The following is a 23,667-nucleotide window of genomic DNA, read 5'->3' as shown; positions in this document are numbered from 1 at the left end:
TTAAGGATGAATGTGATTAATAAGACGGTAGACAAATGGAAGCAGCAAAAGCTTTATAACCAAAACATGTTTTAAAATGTCATTAGTTGTCAGTGCCAGGTACCAAACAATACTGGTTGACGATAACAACAGATTACCTTTTACAGAGGCAAGAACTTGTATTACACTGTTTTGCATTTTATGTTTTAGAACTGAACAAAGAGTCTCACTTCCAAAGCAGAAATATAATTTGGATAGTATTAGCTGATCCTTAATGTCATTTAAAAATTTCATTTATAAACGGCTACGTTATGATGAGATGTTCTACGATAATAATCACTTTGTTGTTGTTATTATTAAGGAACAATGAAAATCTCTATTAGGAAAACAGGTTGCTCTTGACACTTGCTTGTACTTGTAAATACTGCGAGAAAGAAGTAATTAGAGCTGTGGGAAAAGTCCGTCATGGGAGCACGCAGCCTTTAGAAATGACATTCTTGACTCAGTCATCTCCTCCACAGATCTTTACGAGTGTGATTGCATAGTCTCCAGAAGTATCTGACTGTAAGGGACAGGACCGATGGAGAGAAGGACAGACATGGCGTAAATAATGAGGGGACCATGAATGAATCAAATCGCACAGCACTAGGGGATTCACTGGCATGTAAGGCTCATGACCTGTACCATTTAGTGAAATGCACCTGTAATTCCATCACCCATTCACACCTGAGTGTAATCCTGTTCCAGCCTAGCATCTTCTTTATAACATATGATGTTTAAATTCTTCCTGATATACTGCAATTAAATTTCAATTTGGGTTTAAAAAAAATGAGTGCATCAATTACCTAATATTACATAATCGTATTTTTCTCACAAAACTTTAGGAAATTATAGTTTTAATAATATTTATATTAGTATTTATCTAACACTTGCTCTTCTAAGGGTTAACTCCTTTAACCCTTATAATAACTCTGTACAGTAGATACCATAGTAGCTCCACCTAACAGATAAGTAAAACGAGAAAAACAGAGGTGGGGAAATTTGCCCCAGACTATATAGAGAATAAATGCAGAGGGAGGATTCGAACCCAGTTAATCTGGCTCCTTAACACCAAACTATACTTCCTGACTTAAGAGAGTGAAATGAACTACATCCCCACAGAGTATGTTTCCCAGTTCCTCTCGCCTAGGCTAGCCAAAAAAGGATCTTGGTTTAGAAAAGATACCAGGTGAGATTGAGGCTTACAGTACAAGATGCCACGTTTGTTATGAGTCTGGGAGTTAGAAACCTGGGAGTCATCCTCGACTCCTTCCCTTCCTTTCTCCTCACACCAAGATGTTCATACCAAGTCCCTTAAGTTTTAACTCCTAGATATCTTTTGAGTCTTTGCTCTTTCCTCCTTTTGTATCACCAGTAGCTTTGCATCACTATTTTGTGTTACAGTCAGAGCTACTCTAATATGACGAATATAGTAACTCATCACCCCACATACCTTCTATCTTATGTCCAATTCATTCTCCACAGTCACAGGGATCTTTTCTAAATATACTTCTGGTCATGACACTATGTTCTTAAAATTTAAACACTTCACTGGCCTCCCATCGCTCTTAAGCAAGACAAAATCCTTAGACATTGTCAGAAAAAGTCCTGAATGATCTGGTCCCGCCAGCCTCAATTTTCATTAATGTTTCCTCCACCACGAGATCTTTCCACTTGCAATTCCTTTTGTTAGAAGGCTCTGCTGACCTCTGACCCCCACAGCCTTCGCCTTGTTAAGTCTAGTCATTTTTAGATCTGAATCATAACCTTCCTATCGGTCAAATCCTCCTGTTATGTGATCTTATAGCACAATCTCCTTTACATTGAACATGGTTGTAATTTTACATTTATTTCTAATTCCATAAGGACAGAAAACTTTTTTCTTTACTTATAATTGTAATCCTGAACCTGGCACATAATATACATTCAGTAAATATTTTAAATGGAATGAATGGAATACGAATTCTGTGATCTCAAGTCTTCCTTTCAACTGAATGCATATTGCCACTCAGATTTTATTTTTCTATATTCCCAAGATAGACTCCTAATCAATCAAGTGCCTCATTAATTCTTATCCTCCTACTTCTCATCATATATATGTTTCTAGAGCATTCCCCTTTGAGACCCTATTGACCGGCATAGCACCTGGCTCATGCGAGGCACTTAACACATGCTTATTCACCTGAAAGGCAAGTTCAAGACCCATTTCCCAAGAAATATTCCCTATCTAATCCCAAACGTCTTTTTTTTTTTTGCGGTACGCGGGCCTCTCACTGCTGTGGCCTCTCCCGTTGCGGACCACAGGCTCCGGACGCGCAGGCTCAGCGGCCATGGCTCACGGGCCCAGCCGCTCCGCGGCATGTGGGATCTTCCCGGACTGGGGCACGAACCCGTGTCCCCTGCATCGGCAGGTGGACTCTCAACCACTGCACCACCAGGTAAGCCCCATATTATTTCTTTATGTCAGCCACTTTATTCTCTCTTTTTTAAAAAAAAATTTTTTGCATTTATAATCTCACGTTTTAGTATGTACTATCAATATGAAATATTATTAGGCAGAATACTGTGGTAACACATATTATTATCTTGTAATTGTTTTATTTATGCCCACCTCAGTCTCCACATAGATTATGAATTATTGAGGGTAGCTATTATATTTTCCTTTAAAGACCCTGGAATTATGCTATTTATTAAATAGCTACTCAACTTGTTGATAAAGGAAATCTACCAAAAACTGTAATTTCATCCAATTTTTAAATTAAGATCCTATTATTAAGAAATACAGATTTATTCTCACCTACTCTCTTCCTCTTCTCCTCCCCTCCAGTCATCATTTGAGAAAGGTGTTAATGAGCAGAGAAATGTCTAAATTAAAGGCAGAAGGAAGAGGAACCCAAGGCTGGGATGATATACAAAATGGAACTCTAGCTCCTGAATTACAGAATTTTAACCATCGAAAACATCCTATTCGTCAGTCTTGAAAACGTAATGAGATTACTTGATAATGTATGTTAGGTGACAGAAGTGAAGAAACCTTAGATAATTTTAAATTACACACTGAACTCTGCAGCAATGGATTTTTCTTTTCTGTCAAGATACACGTTGCTTAAATGTTTCCTAATACAATAAGCCTCAATTACCCAGACCATGGAGGGGGGCAGGGAGAGCTACCAGTTAACTGAATTTCCTGGTTTGCCAAGGGTGAACTGAAGGCTTTCTTCGTGTTTCAACCTTGTTACTGGCAATCTTTATAAAACATATGCCTCTCCTTTTCTGCCTTGGTAAAAACAATTTGGTTAACGTTATTGTATCTTTCTCTGTTGATTGAAACTATTGTAATGTGTCAGATCGATTCAAATTCCGTTGAGTATGAGCAGTTGATGGAATCTGTGCTAAGCCCCAGGCACAGCCTGACAGCTGCCTTTTTGAGTAAGTTTTCTATTTCAACTTAGGCATGCATCTTTTCCCGCAAAGGTTTAGTGCAAAAACAACGGCTCTCATTAAAAACAAAAACGATTTTGGTGAATGAATCTAGTTGACTAACTGAGGTGCAGTGGAAGTCAACTGGTAATATTTACCAAAATTATGGGTATATTTACATCTGTCTCAGCAATCCTACCAACTCATGAGAACTTATCCCTCAGATACACTTGTACCTTATGAAATTGTATATGCGTATTGCAGCGTTGTTTATAATAGCAAGAAACTTGAAACATCTGTTGATGTGGTAGGTACAAATATACAAATAATGGAATGATATGCAGCTGTTAAGAAGAATGAGAAAGCTTCCTATATCCTGAAATAAAAAGAACTCCAAGGTGCAGAACGATGTTATCTTTTGAGTCAAACAAAGAAGAAATTTTAAATACGTACTTTTCTTCTATTGTCAGAAAGAAAAACTGAAATAAGTCAAAATACTGCAATATAAAAAATAGGTTAAGCAACTTGCATATGCAATTCACAAAAGAAGAAAAATTAGTGGCCACTAAACCTGAAAAAAGTGTTGAGTGTCTTTTATGTGCCTGGGATCTTAGAGCTGAAAAATAATCACTGTCTTTAAGGGATATTTTGTTATTACTCTTTTAAACTCAGGAAACACATTTACACACTGACAAGAGAGAGAAACCTAAGTCACATGTCTCCATGTTTTGAGAATCATAAGGGAAAAAGGATGGGTAGAGAGAGGCATGATATGTTTTGCTATTTATAAGAAGAGACTTACTTTAATTGCTGAATGTAGGGAATAGCCATACTGCTTCTTAAACTCTGCTCGAATGTCCAAAAGGTCAATTTCTGATCTGGAAACCATTATTCGGTTCAGAGTAAACTCATCAGTCCCAGCGCCCTGTTGAGAAATGCAAGTGTCCACAATACCAATCTCATTGCTCACAAAACAACATATAGAACTATATTTACAGGACATAGATAATGGTACACAAAATATTCAACCACAGTGACTCTCCTTCACTCATTTTTCATCAAACATCAACATCCATTTATTCAAGAAATATTTATGGAGCACTTTGTGCCATCACGTTGTCAAATGCTGAAAACAGAGATGAGATGCCCCGGTTAAACTTTCAATTTTGTAAAGGATACAGGCGAGAAAATGGGCCATTACAATAAAACCTGACATATGGGAACGACTGGGTACTATGGGAGCATATGCTCGGGAGGCCTAAGATAGATCAAAGATTAGGAAAGGTCTGTTTGAGAAAGTGGTATTGAAGCTGGGGCCTAAATAATCAGCCAGGGGAAGAAGGAATGGAGTTCTTACAGAGAGGAAAACAAGTGTTCCTACACAGGAAACAGCATGTGTGATGGTTTAGGGCAAGAACATCAATAATCAGAAGGAACAGCTAGAAATATGTCTAGAAAGGCCAGACTTTGTAAACCGTGAAATGAAATTCGACTTTATCCCAAGTGTGAAGAACTACTGCAATCTGTTAAACATGAGAGTGTTGAGATCAGATCAGATTTGTGGTTTCAGAAAATTCCTTTGACAGCAACAGTATGAAGAATGGACTGCAGGGCAAGGGTGGGATGAAGATAACAGAATAAGACTAGAAGCTTTGGGACCCATCCAGAGATGATTACATAACCAGAGCGAGAAGGGGAGAGACAGAGAGACAGAGACAGAGAGATGATGATGATGATGGCCTGACCTAGAATAATGGCAGTAGGGATGGAGAAAATGGATAGATTGAAGAGATGCTCATAAAAATTGATTGACAAAACTTAATGATATATCATCTGAGGAGAATGAAGGAGAGGGAAGTGTAACATTTCTCGCTGAACGGTTAGGTGAATATTGACACTACTCATTTATTCATTCATTCAACAAATGCTTATTGAGCACCTCCTATGTGCCAGACATTGTGCCATGTGCTGTGCATATGGTAGTGAACGACACAGATGATATCTCTGTTCTCATGCAGTTTACGTTCTAATAGATGGAGATGGACAGTACAATGAACAAGTTGCTCAAGTACATGGTAATAAGAATGATGGGATGGAGTGTGAGTGAAAGGAAGCCAGCTGACCGGTGTAGTGAGGGAAGGCCTCTCCCAGGAGGTGACATTTGAGCTGAGACCTCAGAGGTGAGAAGGAGACAGCCATAGGCAGACCTGGAGGAGAGAGGATGACACATGCAAAGACCCTGACATGGGAAGAGGCTCAGCACAGTCAAGAAACAGAAAGAAGGCTGTGGCTGATGCGTAGGAACAAGGCTGGGGAGGAAAGGCATAACTTCAGCGACTTGGGCAAGGCTAGTTCCTGCTGGGGTTATCCACTAAGATGACTGAACGCAGGATGGGGGGCAAGACTGGGGTGGGAGGTGAGGTGAGGAAAATGATGTGTTTGCTCTGGACACAGCCTTGTAGGAGCACATGGAGTTCCACAGGAAATGTCCAGGAAGAACCTGAAGTAAGCACCTTCTATGTGCCAGGCTCAGTATGAGGGTCTAAAGACAAAAGAGCAAGAAAACCTCCTGAACAGATTCCTGGAGCTCCCCATCCAGCAGTGGCAGCAGACGAGAAAATACAGGGTTTCTGTAGCATGAAAGGCCGCTGACGCAGTTTGGTTTGAGTAAGGCAGCTTGAGAGGCTACTGGCCCACGCTGGAGGTCTGTCATCCTAAAACAAGTCGACTGCCCACATTACTGTGAAGTGGGGGAAATGATTTACTCAACACTTCAGTGTACCTACGTCTGTAATGATGAGGATACTCATTAACAACCAATGAGCCAAATTAGTAGACACATTAGCTACAGAAGAGAACTCATCAAGGTGGAAGAGAAATACGAAATTCCATCAACATTAAGCAATATTTTTACATTCTCCTTGAGGCAAGTTAAGAATATATATGAAATTTCCAGACCAACCTTCAAAGCTTGGTGCAGTCTTTTAGCTAAAAAGGCAGGCGTGTTCCTTGCACAACAGACTGTTATAAAAAAGCAAAGTAATGTTCAGTTTCATTTAATAGAAATTGAGTTAATCTACAGTAATAGGTTTAAAAAATTTTTTTTTAAGTAACCATACCACTCTCCTCCCCATTCCTGGCTTTTCTTTAGAATGAAAGAGTGAATGAATGCTTAACCTGAATTTCAAAGCCTTATAATGTCATACTTGCATGGAACTTTAGCACGGTAATTATCCTTAGCCACAGGGAAAATAAAATTACCTGCCAAAGAAACTCTCACAGCCGCTGACTCATTTCCAGATCCCAGACACACCAACACCTACGCTTACATTGATAACTCCCTAGGGTGTACCACTGCTCCATTTCTAGCATCTTTGACTACTGATGAATAGCTTGGGTCTAAAGACTGCAGAGGTGTTGCTCCAAATAACACATTAGGTAAGCAAGGGCACTGCAGCTCAGTTTAAAACCAGTTTTTCCAATGGAAAGATTTTCTCTTAAATGACTGGATTAGAATTTATAGGTTGATTAATTACATTAGAACCAGCACCTATAATCTAAATTCAGTCATCAAAAAAATACTACAATCTTTCAATTCTTTATTTTGAAATAACAAGTAAAGCAGAATAAGGAAAAGATAATAGGCAAAAACATAAGCAAATTAATTATCCTTTAAGTAAAGTGAAAACAGCCAGGACTAGAAAAGTCTGTAGAGAATAAATCTATTTATTGCAACACAATTATTTTTATCATCTTAAATCTGATCTCTAGGTAGGAATCTGACCCAAAGTGAAGGAATTTTTAATGAATTTTGGAGAACAGAACAAGAATAGTGACTTTCTCATGACGCCTTTCAGACTCTCTTAAGGAAAGCTAAAAGGCCTTTTGTGTAAGTGATTTAAGGGAAACAGAAAGAGAAATATATTAGAAACACGGAATCTGGGAGAAACATGAAAACAGTTATAGATTTGAAGCTGTCTGAGAAGAAATCAAGGATGCAAATTGATATTACCTGTTTTTTTCTCAAAGTAATATTCGGCAAGCTTTAATCATTTGATTGAAAGTTTTATGCCCACTTTTAAGCTATTAAGCTTTTCAATCATCTCCTTCACCCCAGACTAAACGCAGAGAATCCTTTCTTTTCATAACCCTTTACCTTGTTCTCCGCTTTATGTTCTTAAACACACGATTTGTTCCTCAGGAATATTTGGGGAGATGGTGGCATATGCAGTATAAGGAAGCTTGCTTTAAGACCCAACCCCAGCAGGGAAACTCAGGGAAATTCCTAAAAATCAGGGAGTCCACTGAAGTTCATTATGATGAGCCAGTGTTGACAGCTGCCCGCTTCTTACCCTCTGTGTTCTCTTGACCATTACTCAGGCCTCTCCCCTCCCCCACACAGGCCCCTGAACCCTAGCTTGGCCCCCCAGCCTGAGCAGGTGTTGAAATGCAGAACGTGTCCCCTTTTCAGCTGGTCCTGAGAACCAGTTGACACAGCGAGACACATTTCCTGTCAACCCCCAACGATTATGCCGCCTTGCTTGTCCAACTTCCCTTTGAAAGTTTCTGCTGAGGTCTGTTTATCTCCTCCCCATAAAAGAAAAGCTTTTTCTGTTTGATTTTCAGACTCTTGTACGTTTCTGAGACTCAACTATTCTCCCTATTGAAATAGTCTCTTTGAATAAAGCCTCTCCTTATCTGAGTCCAGATCTGACAGCTAGCAATCTTCCTATCATGCATTTCTAAGATGTTAGAACTCAGACGGTTTTTCACGTCAAAAGCTACGCGTTGACATACTGTATTAGAGTCCTTGTATATGAAATAGCCAGGACAGGCAGATCTATCAACACAGAAAGTAAACTGGTAGTTGCCAGGGGCTGGTGGCTGGGGAGGAGTGGGGAGTGACTGTCAAGGGGCACAGGGTTTCTTTGGGGGCTGAGGGAAATATCCTAAACTTAGATAGTGGTGACAGTTGCACAACTCTGTTAAGACACTAAAAAGCACTGAATTGCACACTTTGGGTAAGTTTTATGGTACTTAAGTTATAGCTCAATAAAGATTAAAAATAAAACTGTTGTATTCCAATGGTAGACTGAAATAGAAAATGAAAGTGTGACATATCTTGAACTTTAAATTATAAGGTCTTTCTTTTACTTGAAAAAATAATGTATATTATAGCCCTAATTTAGTGCATAATTCAATGTCTATTTCCGACAATGCTTCTTAGCTCAATGAAGTGAGAATTTGTACATCTCAATAAAGTTTTTCAAATATTACAGCAGGCAAGGGAAAAAGCAGCAAAATTGTTGTAAAGATTAAAATATGAAATGGAGGGACTTCCCTGGTGGTCCAGTGGTAAAGAATCTGCCTTCCAATGCATGGGACATGGGTTCAATCCCTGGTCAGGGAACTATGATCCCACATGCCATGGGGCAACTAAGCCTGCGTGCCACAACTACTGAGCCCATGCACTCTGGAGCCCGTGTGCCACAACTGGACAAAGAAAACCCGCGCACCACAACTAGAGAGAAGCCCGCACGCCGCAGTGAAGAGCCTGCGCGCCACATCGAAAGATCCCACGTGCCGCAACTAAGACCCGATGCAGCCAAAAAAATTAAAACATAAAAAACAAATAAAAACCAAATAAATATTTAAAAAAAGAAATGGAAAAAAATTAACTGTCTATATCATTGCCACTGGAATATTCTCACAGCTAATTATGGAGGCTGATCTCTAATTCCTTTTTTTTTTTCTTGGCCATGCCACGCTGTACGCCTGTGGGATTTTAGTTCCCCGAACAGGGATTGAACCTGTTCCCCCTGCAGTAGAAGTGCAGAGTCTTAACCACTAGACTGCCAGGGAAGTCCCTGATGCATATTTTTTAATTGAAGAAGAAGCTTGTTTTCCTTCTTGGCCTATCTTTTAGCAAATCAATCAGAGTCATATATTTTAAGCGGCATTTGGATCAACAGTACTATTCTTGGCACTGAAGAGAGGCTCAGAAGTTAAATGAAATAACATATGTGGAGGAAACGCCCAGACTTTAGTGAGTGCTTGCTCCCTGGGATATTTTCTGCAATTTAAAATATCAATAGTTGAGCATGGACTGTGTGATGCATGCAGGTTTCAGACTCTGTTTACGCTGCAGCACATTGGAGGGGTTGGTTGACATCATAGGCTGTGGAGCCCAAGTGCCTAGGTTAGAATTCCAGCTCTACCACACTTTCCCTGGGTAACTTGGGGAAGGAACTTAACCTTCTGGTGCCTCAGGTTTGCCACGGGGGGAATAATAGTCCCTAATCATGGGACTGTTACGAGGCTTAAATGGGTTGGTATTTGTAAAGAGGTTAGCACAATGCTGAGCGAGGTGCCTGATGAGTGTTTATTTGAAAATACAATTTGAGGCACCCTAATGGGGAGTTCACCCTCCAGAGATGGTAATTAACATTTGAAAGATGAATCAGAGGCTCACCCCAGAGGAGGTTACCCTCAGACATCAGCTATCTTTAACTCACCGTAGAAGCTATTAATTATCATGATGGACGTTAGATATGATTTTTCATCGGCGAAATGACAGGCTGTGTGGAGTACAGGTACTCCTACCCTGGCATTAATGGAGAAGCAGCCTGGAGCAAGCCCAACAGCCACCCAACATTGGGTATTTAGGATTCTGAACAACTTAGGATTGTTCATAACAAGTTAGGATTGCTATTTAGGATTCTCTGTGTGTACGAGCACTTAGAGTTAATTGCCTGACTCTGACTAGAATGGTCACTGAATCCTGTCTTCCAAGAGTGTCTCATTTCTCTGAATGCAATCTTTCTTGCAAGGTGGGTTCCTAAAAGCACAGACTGCAGAGACCTGATTGAGAAGACAGATCAGCTTATATAACCGTGTTTTTGTCTGCTTGTTAATCCATGTGTCTCTCCAGGAACGGGTTCAGTCTGTGACTTATTTTCTTTCTGATATTCCCTGTTTGCATCACCAAGAGGGAGGAGACCTGTAGTTCCGACCTGAGTTTAACTTTGGGAGGCCACTGCCAAAAATAACCAAATATGATGAATTACCAAATGGGCTTAGGTCTGTGTTTTCAACAGGCTCCATAAAAATGCCAGCAAGAACATAATATTTTTATCTCTCAAGGAGCTGACGATCCAAACGTGGTAACAAGACAAATACAGAGTTAAAAGGCAAAGGAAGACCTAAAAAGATAACTTCTTCCCGCATCCATTTAACAATATTTGTTGAGCATATTGTGTGTACCATGGACGGTGCTGAGGTCTATGAGAAGCATAAGGATGAAATCAGTCAGGATTCTGAGACGAAAAGAGCTAATCTTGAGATTTATTTAAAAGAAGTGCAAAGTAACTCAGTTTATAAGCACTAAAGGGCTTACCTATGGCTAGCAGTAAGTCTTCAAAATGCCCAGACAATTCTCCTTTTATGCTGTCCTCAATGTCCTTCTGGCTGATATTTCTGTATTCATCAAATGCTAAAAAAAAAAACCAGCACCACAAAAATATTTAAAGTATCCCAGTTGACCACACTTGAATATATTGTGGTTTTTGATTTGATAGGCAGCAAATCAGGTTATTAAGTGGCAAGCTCAAAAACTCCTTTAAAACATCAAAAACTCAGGCTTCCCTGGTGGCGCAGTGGTTGGGAGTCCGCCTGCCGATGCAGGGGACACGGGTTCGTGCCCCAGTCCGGGAGGATCCCGCATGCCGTGGAACGGCTGGGCCCGTGGGCCATGGCCGCTGAGCCTGCGCGTCCGGAGCACGCAGCGGGAGAGGCCACAGCAGTGAGAGGCCCGTGTACCGCAAAAAAAAAAAAAAAAAAAAAAACAAACATCAAAAACTCAGCACAGAAGTTTTTGTTTTTTTATTACTTTTAAAAAATGTCATCTGCAATAAAACCTGAACTTCATAGGCCATTTTCTTCAATGATCAATCTCTCTCTCTCTCTCCTCTCTTCCCTCCCCATTCCCAGGCTGTAAGCATTTAAAATAGCCTGAAAGGTTAACAGATAAATAATTTATCTAATAAGGTGGGCTACTTTTAAATTATAGCAGCACCAGGGAAACAATAATGTGGTCATGAGTCAAATATGTTTTAAATCTGCTGAAGAAATCTTAATTATGAAGATTTTGTGCTGAGTCAATCATTCCCTAAGGCAGCATAGCCTACTTCATACTTACTAGAAGGCATTCAAAGTATTTGATCAACATTTGCCCAAAAGCAAAACCTGTACATACGTCACCGAGCATGTAGGCGTACTTTGTAAGCCAAGTATATTTTTTCCAAGTGAATTTCAAAAAAAGAAAATTTGGAGAGAGATCTAGGATTGTTTGGTCTTTATTTTTCAAATAAAGACATCAATAAAGCAACTATAATATACTACTGCCATTGTTTTATAAAAAGGATGAAATGTTAATGCCCAAGTTTCCTCATTTTCCCATGAACTCGGCATAAGCGTAGTCATCACTGTGGTTGTTCTCTAGACCAGCACTGGGGAGCCACAGTCAGATGTCCCTAGTTAAGTGGAGATCTGGGCTTCTGGGTGCCGTTGCTTCCAGAATGACTCAGAGAGATGCATGAGTGAAGGGGTGGGTGCTGAGGTGTTCCATGTAATAGTTGGTCTGATAAAAAGTGTTCCCCCTCACCCATGTACCTTCATATCAGAAAAAGCTGAATGTTAATCTGCATTAATGCATTAACAAAGACTCACCCGCAATGCCTAGTTTTCCTGGAAAGTGGCTAACTAGGCAAGAGATGGGCTGGAAGCAGTGCCGTCAGGCTCCTCCATCCCACGGGAACCCTCCTCTCTGCTCTCACCCCAGAGAGCTGCTCCTCTCTTCTCCCTGCCATCCCTCCCACCCCCACCCCCCAGGTTGTTTCCTGAAATGTTTGTACGTAAAAATGGGACAGGCCTTCACGATTTTTCACTTCATTTTCCAGAACTAGGTATGTTAAACCTTGAAATATTTGCCAAAACAATACAATGCAAAAAAGGATTGTAATGCGAGTCCATACTCAGTTTCAGTTGAGGAAAGCTCCTTAAACAGAGGATCTCAGTGAACGTATCTTCATCCGTGCCCCATTTGTTCTCACCAGCATTATACAGAATCTGTTGGACACGGGAGAAGACTTAAATGTTATTACAGACCCAATTCTGTCTCTTTCTGAGGAGGTGGAATGAGAAGAGGGCAAGTTTATTTTACAGGTCATTGAGATCATCGATAATCCGTGTCTCTCACTTTTAGTGGACTGGAAATCTGACAGTTGTGTGGCAGGAGCCGGGGGAATAATAACCACCACTGGGGAAGGAAGAAAGGTGGGGTTAGGGGATCCCCAGGTGTCAGGCTTCTCCTCCAGACAGGACAGGAGACAGCATGACCCCGGCTGGTGCCGTAGAAGTGAGAACGCAGTCAGGAGGGAGAATCGTTAAAGGAGATGTTTTCTTTGCTCTGTTACCGACCTGGGCATCCTCTTTGGCCAGCTGTTCATCCACTTTCAGACCCTCATCTCTTCTGCCCTAGACAGGGAAGATAAAAGTGAGGGCAATCCTTTTAAAAATAAAAATTCCATCACTCGGCATTCCAACCAGCAGGGCATCTTAGAGCTGCTTCTTCAGTGGCGACCATGCAGCACAAAAGAATCAGGCACTTGGGGCTCTCGTTCTGGCACCGACTAGCCATGAAACCTGTAGCAAATCACACAGTTTTCTGAGCCGCAGTTTCCTCCCCTGAAAACTCAAATGTCTGAATGGAATCAAAAGACAAGCCACACACTGGGAGAAAAATATCTGAAAACACATATCTGATACAGGACTTGTATCTAAAACATATAAAGAACTCTTAAACCCCAACAATAAGATAACAAACAACCCAATTAAAAATGGGCAAAATATCTGAATAGACATCAGATACACAGATGGCAAGAAAGCACATGAAAAGATGCTCAACATCACAGGCCATTAGAGAACTGAAAATTAAAACAATACCCCTACACACCAATTAGAATGGCTAAACTTCTAAACAGTGACAACACCAAATGCTGGCAGGGATGTGGAAAAACAGGAAATCTCATTCCTTGCTGTTGGAAATGCAAAATGGGACAGCCTCTTTGGAAGACAGTTTGGCAGGTTCTTACAAAACTAAACATACTTTTACCATACGACCCAGCAACCGTGCTCCTTGACACTTACCCAAATAAGGTGAAATCTAATGTCCACACAAAAACTTTCACATGGATGTTTACAGAAGCTTTTGTTCATAACTGCCAAAACTTGGAAGCAACCAAGCTGCCCTTCAACAGGTGAATAAACTGTGGCATATCCATACAATGCAATAGTACTCGGTGATAAGAAGGAAATGAGTTATCAAGCCATGAAGAGAGGCCGTCTGAAAAGCCTGCATACCGTATGATTCCAACTATAGGACAGTCTGGAAAAGGCAAAACTATAGCGATAAAGAGATCACTGGTTACCAGGCGTTCAGAGGGAGAAACAGAGGGGTGAAGAGCTGGAGCACAGATGATTTTTAGGGCAGTAAAACCATTCTGTATGATACTGTAATGGTGGACACAAGACATTACACACTGGTCAAAACCCATAGAATGTATAACACGAAGAGTGAATCCTAATGTAAACTATGGACTTTAGTTAATAATAATGTGTCAGTTCATTCATTCATCATCTAATTCATCATCTAATTCTTTTATCATTCATTCATCATCTAATTCATTCATCAGCTATAACCAATGTACCACACTAGTGCAGATGTTAACAACAGGGCTATCTGTGATGGGGGGGTGGCATATGGGAGCTCTCTGTAGTTTCTGCTGCATTTTTCTGCAAATCTAAAATTGCTCTAAAAAATAAAGTCTATTAAAATAAACCAAAACCTCAAAGATTCCCCACTAACTCTACTGTTGAAGGCTCTGTGGCTAAGTGTGTGTGCTTGTACACAAATAATTCAGCACATTATAGCAAGATGGGAGACGGAGAAGGCAAAGAAGATTGCCTGAATTATTTCGCAAATTATAGGTGAATGAAACATTTGGCTATAATACTTTAAAAATGCATTTGTTCCAAACTAGTGGTTACCAGCAGGGAGAGGGAAGGGGGCAGGGGCATTATAGGAGTAGGGGAGTCAGAGGTACAAACTATCAGGTATAAAACACACTCTAAGGATATACTGTACAACACAGGGAATACAGCCAATATCTTATGATAACTATAAATGGAGTATAACCTTTAAATAGTGTGAATCACTATACTGTACACCTGTAACATATAATATTGTAGAGCAACTATACTTCAATATAAATAAATAAATAATAAATAAAAATTTTAAAAATGCATTTGTTCCTATTTGCAAACATTAGGTCTTTGTATGCCTGCCTGATTTTTTTTTTTTAACTACTCTTTTTTTTTCTTTTTTAATTAATTTATTTTTGGCTGCGTTGGGTATTCATTGCTGTGTGCGGGCTTTCTCTAGGTGCGGCGAGCAGGGGTGCTACTCTTCCTTGCGGTGCGCAAGCTTCTTATTGTGGTGGCTTCTCTTGTTGTGGAGCACTGGCTCTAGGCACGCGGGCTTCAGTAGCTGTGGCACACAGGCTTCAGTAGTTGTGGCTCATGGGCTCTAGAGCGCAGGCTCAGTAGTTGTGGCACGTGGGCTTAGTTGCTCCGCGGCACGCGGGATCCTCCCATACCACGGTTCGAACCCGTGTCCCGTGAACCAGCAGGTGTATTCTTAACCCCTGCACCACCAGGGAAGCCCCGGCCTGCCTGATTTTTGCATGATTTCTTTTCTCGGTTTCTTTCAGTGCTGCTGCTACTCTGCTCTAACTAGTCATCCCTAGTTTGCTGCCTTCTTGTTCTCCTTTCATCAGTCACTCTGCTCCAAAAATAAAAACGCTGATGATCACTGGTATTAATTACAATAAGCCAGCACCACCACGTACTGACGTAGTGATAACTTTCTCTGTGCTAAGTATTTCACACTCTTTCTCTCTTAATCTTCTCAACACGCTCTGAGGCTGGTACTGTTATTATTTTAATTGAACAGATGTGAAATGAAGGCTTTGAGGCTTGACTTAAGGTAACTCGTCTCAGCATATCAAGCTAGCAGGCGGCAGAGGAGCAGCAGACTCCAGGTCTTATCCTGAAACCCTGCCCAGGAGCCTTGCTCTCCACTGCCTTCTGTGGGCGTGTGTGCTCACGTGCACACAAGCAGATCTGCACTTATGAATACAGACCTGGGGGATCGTATGTTTGCAGCGATACCTCATCAGTTTGGGTTTGTAGGTTCAAACGTCATAAGGTTGTCACCATTGGAAACAACTGAAACCATAATTAGGATAAACCGTTCCTTAGTGGCATAATGCCTCACTTTGCCAAGTGCTGCTTTAACCCTCAGGCTGGGATGGTTGTTGGGATTTTCTCACACATTAAGGGCTGTTTAAATCAGCTGAAAGAGGCTGTTGAGATACGGCTTAAATCATTTTCTCTCTTACACACACCTATGACTCTATCTCATCCTTGACCTCACCACCTTTTTTATAAAACCAAGATCCTCCTAAAAAGAGACGGCAAGGTGTGGTCTCATTTGGTCACATGGTGATGAATGGTTTAGCAGCTCTTCCAAAGAGGGCAAGGATGAAGTTCCAGCAAGCCACATTTTTTTAATCCTGAGACTGATATACCCATCTCTGAAGATAATTCATCTGTATCATGCTTCCTACTTAATTTACGTGCTACCAAAAGAAATATATTTTCTTTCAAGTCCAGAAGAAAATCAACATGTTCTTAAAAATGGAGACAAAATGGAAATGAACAATTATTTTCCTTCCAGATGAATGTGCAGAACATTTTCTAATGTATTATGAAACCTGATCAAAATACATTTAATTCATATACTGACCAAAACAAGATTTTTTGGTTACATCACTATGTTATACCTTTATGAGGGTGGTTAAATATTATACTGTGTGGTGGCAATGCAAACGTAAGATGAACAAATCATTTCATAAGGAAAACTGCCATCTCAGCGTCTCACTTTGGTTATTTTCAAACACCCTAAAAACTATTATTGACCATGCAGCTTATTGGGGACTTAAAAAGTAAAACATAAAACCTTACATCTGCCAAAGTCAACAGAGCTTTCCGGAAGTCACCAGATGTTTCAGAACTAATTTCATCTCCAAGACTCTTCTTATACACTGAAACCAGATAAGAATGAAATTAAGCCTTGATGAACTAAAAAATATTATTATAAAACACAGAAAAGCTTAAAATGTCAACATTGGCAAGGAATGAATACCTGATAAAATAAATCTTGTTTCTTCTTTTTTTTAAAAATCTTTTAGTGCTCTCCTGATATGGATGCATTCTTCTTGTAACTATTACTGCAGTGTGTGGTGTGATAGATGCACAAGAACAGAAACAGCTGCCATTCTGGGTCAAATCATGGTTCATTTTATCTGACAAAGGCACTAAGGAAGGTATAGTGAGAAAGCTAGGATGGGCAAGCTGTTAGTTTGCCTTCCAATTTCTATTATGTCCGCCTTCCATAGGAATAGAACCCTGGCCTTAAGCAAGGTATAATGCACACAGCGTAAAGACCACATTCTCAGCTCTCCTCTTGGCAATGAAACGTAGGCAGACCTACGTGACATTGCTGGGAAATCTCCTTAATGATGGCTCATGCCAATCTTAGTCCCTTACTCCATCCTACTGCCTGGTGTGTAGATTGATCCTTGCAGCTTGGGCAGCCATCTTGGTCTAGGCAGGACTATATCTGAGCGATGGCATAAAAATAAGCAGGAAGGGGCCTGGGTTCCTGAAAGTTTTGAGGCGTTGTCATGCCAGTCCTAGAATTGTCTATCTCCAGACTGCTTCTACATAGGAGATAAATAAATGTTTATCTTATTTAAACCACTGTTATTTTTCTGTTTTATTGACTCTAACCCTAACCTTAACGCATACAGTTAGAATGTATTATTTCATAGCTCTCAAAAGTAAGAAAGCTTCCCGAAAACATACTCTTTCCCCATAACAAATGCCAACTGTGTGTTCGCATATTTTTAGTACTGAATAGTTGTAGCTCCTTTCGCATAGCCTGTGATGTGCAGTGTCCACTGAATTTTAAACCTCTGTTCTGCTCCACCCATGGAGCAGTGATTCTCTTCGAGCCACTGTATACCTGGATGCAGCTGACACCAGGTGGCTATTTGAACTCCACCTGCATCATCCTCAAGACCGCTATAAAATTAGTCATATGAATGCTTGTCCTTTCAAATCAGTAAAAGACGACTATAGAAAGTGATGTGAGATTATCTAATAGCAAGAACTGTGTTGAGAGAGAAATTCTTCCAGCATGATTTTAATAAGTCGCTTTTTATGAAATCTATAATTTTCCAGAGCAATTCAAGTAAACAAAACCACTATAAAGACAGATTATTTACCTAAGTAATAACATTTAGTAGGCATCACTTTCCCTAATAGTCATATTGTTGTTACATCTCTCCTTCCTTCACTCTATGAAAAAAAATTTTTAATTTAAAAATATCAAGCCAAGGGCTTCCCTGGTGGCGCAGTGGTTGAGAGTCCGTCTGCCGATGCAGGGGACAAGGGTTCGTGCCCCGGTCTGGGAAGATCCCACATGCCGGGAAGCGGCTGGGCCCGTGAGCCATGGCCGCTAAGCCTGCGCGTCCGGAGCCTGTGCTCCGCAACGAGAGAGGCTACAGCAGTGAGAGGCCCGCGTACCGCAAAAAAAAAAAAAAAAAAAAAAAATCAAGCCAAAAAAATGAAGCTCTCAATTGTTAGAATTTGGGGAAGTATTTTATAATTTTAGAATTATCTACATGAGTCTCACACAGCCTCCCATGCCTCTCCTCTACCCCAGGTATTTTGCAGGAAACTAGACTAAAAATATGAACATTATTTTGATGCAAGTTGAAAACTACCTTATGCATTTTGAGACACAATAGGGTACAGAAAAACAGATACAACGTTTTAATAGTGCAGAAGCTGAACTTAGAGTTCTTGATCCTGATTCAATGTTCTCTCATGCACCATTAACTTTAGAATACTGCAAAGAGTTCAGAATTTAGCTTTCTATTCATTTAGGTGCTATTGTATCATTGTAGTGTGTGAGCCACTCAGTATGCCTGGTCCTTTTATGAGAGCCAAGTTGATAGGTCCTCTGATGGTCTAATGCATGGGTCACCACTGCACATTACATGATGCCATCACTCTTGCTACAGTTGACTGCACCAGGGCTGGCATCTGACTATAAATGGCCAGCTGTCTACAAGGTGACCTGGTGGGAGAACTTTGCCCAAAAGAAGGCTCTCTACTAGACAGTGCCTTTCTGAGCCCATTGAATCTTCTCTTAGGGAGTGAGATGTACAGAATTTTTTAAAAAGAGTAACAAAGAAGTGGAAAGGCCCCCAGAAATACGGCACAAAACACAAGTCAAGAATAACAGCCAGAAACCATGGGCAAATAGAAACCTTGAGTAGACAAACGTCATGTGGTAAGGGAAGAGAAGTTTCTTGGTGGCGTCAAGAACAGTAGAGGCAGAAAGGCAGGGCAAAGAGTTACTAGGATGAAAATGTGCACAGGGAGCAATGGATGTCTGATGCTGAGGGAGTGACTAGACAGCTGAGTCCCTAGCTGTGTCCTGAATCTCTGTACAGCTTGGCTATATCTGATTGAGACTATTTCTTTCTTTTACTTCTTGTGTATCATGAATCCCTACTTACCAAGGGAACCTAGATGCAGTTCAATTCCTTGTAGCCTTAGAGAACTTAACTCACACAGATACCAGAGCATCTGGTAACTTTAAACAATGACCACTTGTCATATTTGCAAAACAACAGTCCTAAATGCTAAGACATTCACTGGGCTCTTAAGATCCCAGGTCTCAATCTTAAGGATATTCATTCAACGAATATTTGAATTTATCCCCCACTGTTCTGGGCACTGGAGATACAGCAGTGAGCAAAACAGACAAAAATCGCCCCCTTCATAGAGCTTACATCCTAGGGTTGTTTGTACATAAATGCTGAACTCCAGGGAGAATCTTGGGGCCAGTCAACTCATGGAGCGGTAACTCTTCTAAGAAACACAAGGAAGTAACATAGCCTCTGGGGGTAGAGCCCCTGGATCTGATGATTTTTTTACATGTACATCTTGTTGAACTGAGGGAACCAAATATGTTAAACACCTGCCATGTACCCATTTGTGCCCATTATTAAGCAATTATCTCATCTACCCCAAATTTGCCCTTCTATACCTTGCTTTGTGGAGCTGGGGTTGGGACTCTGCAAATAACATTTCTCTTTTATCCCCCATCCTCCACCTCCATGTCAGTTTCCACCAATGGGGGGAGCAGAGGGAGATGAGATGGAAGGCAGGAGGAGGAAGGAAGGACGCGCTATTATTGGCTTGTGATTCACATCAGTGTCAACCCAGTGACAGGCTTTCACCCTGACAGCAGCAGTTGGCTCCAGGCTCCTAGAACAAGTCACCTGTTTACATGCCCTTGGAGGTACTAGCTCCAGCTAGATGGAGACCCTTCCCCTTCACAGAGATCTGAACTCCAATTCCTAGGGCCTCTCCTCTGAGCCGCTGAAGTACCAACACCAGAAACTGATGCCCTCCTCTGAGCTTCTAGTTTCTGAAAATCCCAGTCTCTTCCTTTGTCGTCCCAGCCTTGAGGATTATACCTCTGAGGTGTGTTTCTGTTTTGCTTTTTCAGTCCTCCAAAAAGGTACTGAAGCAATTCTCTACATTAAATTCGCTCTGTTAAAATACCTAGTGCATTTCTGTTTTTCTGACTAGACCTCATTGGCATATCAACAATGAAACAGGCACTTACCTATCATTGAGGTATTTAACTTCTAATGGAAATTTCTCAAAGTAACCTCTTTAACACCCACCGGGGGCCGGTATATCCATTTTTTGTACCTTTCCTACCGCAGAAGTTTCCTAATACACAGCTGACCACCCTGATACAAAAACATAGAAACCATGGCTCCCTTAAGGTACTTGGAGGTGGTGACAGGGAGTGGTTGTTTAATAAGAATTGGGCTGGTCTTCGTCCCTTACTCCTGGGAGGTAACTTCTAAATACTTACAATTTCCCCAATAATAAGAATTTCATTGTTATTCGTGGAGGGTCCCCTGAACCACACCTGAGTTTATGCTAACAAGATGACTCCGGATGGAGCTTGGTCACACCAGAAAGACCAACCAATGCGACTAAAGGGTTAAGGCTTTAAGCCACATGATATCAGCCTGACATCTAGCGGGAGGAGGGGACTAAAGATGGAGTTCAGTCACATGGCCAGTGATGGAGTCAATCATGCCTGTGTAATAAAACCCCGCTAAAAACCCTGGACACCACAGATCAAGTGAGCTTCCCTGGTTGGCAGTTAGACATGGCTGGGCTGGGAGGGGGATGCACCCTGAGGACATGGCAGGACCCTCCCAGACTCTTCCCTATGCATCTCCTCACTCCACCAGTCTCGATTTACATTCTTTATAGAAAACCATAATTGTAAGTATAGAACTTGCTTGAGTTCTGTGAGCCACTCTAGTGAGTTATTGAACCTGAGGGGGTAGTAAGAATCTGTCGCCATTTGGTCAGAAGCGCATGTGGCCTGGGAACACCTGAGCTTGTGGCTGGTGTCTGAAGTCAGAGTGGTTTTGTGGGGACTGTGCCCTTAACCCATGAAGTCACCCTAACCGTGAGCTGTTAGTGTTCGAATTGCATTGCAGGGGCTTTCCACTTTTTACACAGCTAACAGACTATTAGGGCTTTAGCTAATGATACTGAAGCCACATGCTCAGCACATCCTCTAAATGGTTCACCTAATTTCCCACACCAGAAATCATGAGCGGTTTTTAACACATAATATGAATATACAATGATTTGAGTGTCTTACATTGATGAAAATGGTTGATTCAATTAAGCAGTGATTGCTGAGAGTGAAATCCACTATAGCTGTAATGTTACAAATGCAAAGCATTAATGCCATTGTTATGTAGCAGTTCCCAGCTCAGATCATATTAAAATTTTCTTCAAAAATCCACAGTCCTTAGCCCATTTTAGAATGTGTCTTCCTTTTTACAGTCTTGCTTCACTCAAAACCACTTGTGAAGAAAGATTGGTGGGTTTCTGGGAAAAGCAGCATTGGCTCCTATAGGTGTGAACAGGGGTAAAGGTGGGCAGAAAATAAGATCACCTGTATAGTAGGCTTGGCCAATCTCCTTCATCTGCCTGCTTGTCCTGGTGGTTAAGATTTCAATCAGTGCATCTTCATTTGTTCCCGTGCCCTAAGAAGAAAAAGGAAATCTATTTTTAGAACAATTAAAAAAAACCCTAGTTTCATGCATTGCGGTCTTAACATCTTGTTTTCTACAGGTGAAAAGAACAGCTTTTAGTCAATCAACATAAGGTCCTCTATTGCTCTAAAGTGGTTTTCTAACTGTCCATATATTATAGTATTAAAATAACATGAATCATCTGAAGTTAATTGATATTAAGCTTCTACAGAAAATGTCCTACTCTAGTATAAAACTCCTTTGAATAATTCCAGGAAGAACTAGTATAAAGGGAAAGCCTATGTCATTCAGTACCAAAAGTGAGCATTCACATACGTCATTGTATTTAGAAAGGGCTCTGCAATTCTTTTGAATGAGACCATACTTGTACCAATGCACCTGGTTGGTCAGCATGGATCGTCCTCTTCATTCAGGGAGATTTTTAAAGCCTCAGTAATGTATGTCATGAGCTAGTTGGTTTGGGGACTAGTGTTTCCTGAGTCTTGGTTTATACTGAGGTCACTGAATCACACTGAGACTTCAACAGAAGCCATTTACATTAGGACTTGACCAAATAAGGCCAAAGTAGCATAAGAAAAGAGGCTGAATTCTGTCCCTCTGTGACAGATTCCTAGTTCCCTTCAATAGCTCTCCTTTTCAAATTATTTATTTATTTAGTTAGTTAGTTACTTTTTTTTTTTTTTTTTGCGGTACACGGGCCTCTCACTGTTGTGGCCTCTCCCGTTGCGGAGCACAACCTCTGGACGCGCAGGCCCAGCGGCCATGGCTCACGGGCCCAGCCGCTTCACGGCATGTGGGATCTTCCCGGACCGGGGCACGAACCCGTGTCCCCTGCATCGGCAGGTGGACTCTCAACCACTGCGCCACCAGGGAAGCCTGTTAGTTACTTATTTTTAAATAAACTTTTTTTGGGTTTTTTGGTTCTTATTTTTTAAAATTTTATTGGAGTATAGCTGATTTACAATGTTGTGTTAGTTTCAGGTGTACAGCAAAGTGATTCAGTTATACATAAACATATATTCATTCTTTATCAGATTCTTTTCTCATATAGGTTATCATAGATTATTGAGTAGAGTTCCCTGTGTTATAGAGCGGGTCCTTGCTGGTTATCTATCTTTATATTGTAATGTGTGTATGTTAATCCCAAGCTCCTGATTTATTTTATTTTATTTTATTATTATTATTTTTTTCCCTGATTTATTTTAGAGCAGTTTTAGGTTTAGGGCAAAACTGCGAAGATCCAGTATCTCTTTTATCTTCCTTGATTAGTCAGAGAACCCCCATTTTTTAACTTAGCACAAAGCTAAGCAAATAAAGACCATATTTTTCAGCTTCCCTTAGAGCTAGGTTTATCCATATAACTAAATTCTGATCGACGGAAAATATGTGAAGCATCACGTCCAATTTCAGAGAGTCCTTAAAGAGAAAGGATGAACACGTCTTTGTCTCTTACTCTTTCCAGTTGACTGCAATAAAGATACAATGGCTGGATGCTGAGCTGCCATCTAGCCAAGAAGCGGAATCTACAGGCTGAAGATGGCAGAACCTCAAGACTGAAGGTCTGATAATGATGGTTCCATGATACCCAGCTCTGGGTTGCTTCCTTTGGAATTCTTTTACATAGAAGGGAAACATTTGTAATCCTTGCTGGCGAATCTAACTCTTATCATTTCACCTGCTAAACTGTCCCCCATGTGGCAGCCATAGAAATGCACTGCTGAGATGTCATGTCTGGAGAATATACTGCCAAGAATGTAGTTAGTTGGCAGCCTCCAACTGCCACACCTTTGGTTCTGTCACACAGCTCACACTAAGGTCATGCTCTCTCCAGGCTGCTCTCAGCCATGACTGCGCATGGAATGGGAACAGGAGC

General features: G+C 40.9%; 1 protein-coding gene across 4 annotated transcripts in view; it reads right to left on the bottom strand.

The window, feature by feature from the left end:
* Nucleotides 1-23,667, bottom strand: part of ANXA3 (annexin A3) — a 57,822-nt gene continuing 34,155 nt past the window's right edge. For all 4 annotated transcript variants that reach the window (XM_082837620.1, XM_082837618.1, XM_082837621.1 and 1 more), the window contains 8 exons: nt 21,695-21,785; nt 16,582-16,661; nt 12,916-12,972; nt 12,471-12,564; nt 10,835-10,930; nt 6,401-6,459; nt 4,241-4,363; nt 1-541 (listed from right to left, as the gene is read on the bottom strand). In XM_082837620.1, the coding sequence (XP_082693746.1) occupies nt 482-541; nt 4,241-4,363; nt 6,401-6,459; nt 10,835-10,930; nt 12,471-12,564; nt 12,916-12,972; nt 16,582-16,661; nt 21,695-21,785 (660 nt within the window). In that variant the 3' untranslated portion in view covers nt 1-481. The remainder of the gene's footprint in view (nt 542-4,240; nt 4,364-6,400; nt 6,460-10,834; nt 10,931-12,470; nt 12,565-12,915; nt 12,973-16,581; nt 16,662-21,694; nt 21,786-23,667) is intronic.

The sequence above is a fragment of the Leucopleurus acutus genome, assembly GCF_964270905.1.
Source record: "Leucopleurus acutus genome assembly, chromosome: 4".
In the NCBI taxonomy this organism is placed as follows: domain Eukaryota; kingdom Metazoa; phylum Chordata; class Mammalia; order Artiodactyla; family Delphinidae; genus Leucopleurus; species Leucopleurus acutus.
The sequence above is the reverse complement of the archived record's forward strand: the minus strand, read 5'-3'. Positions and strand labels throughout refer to the sequence as shown.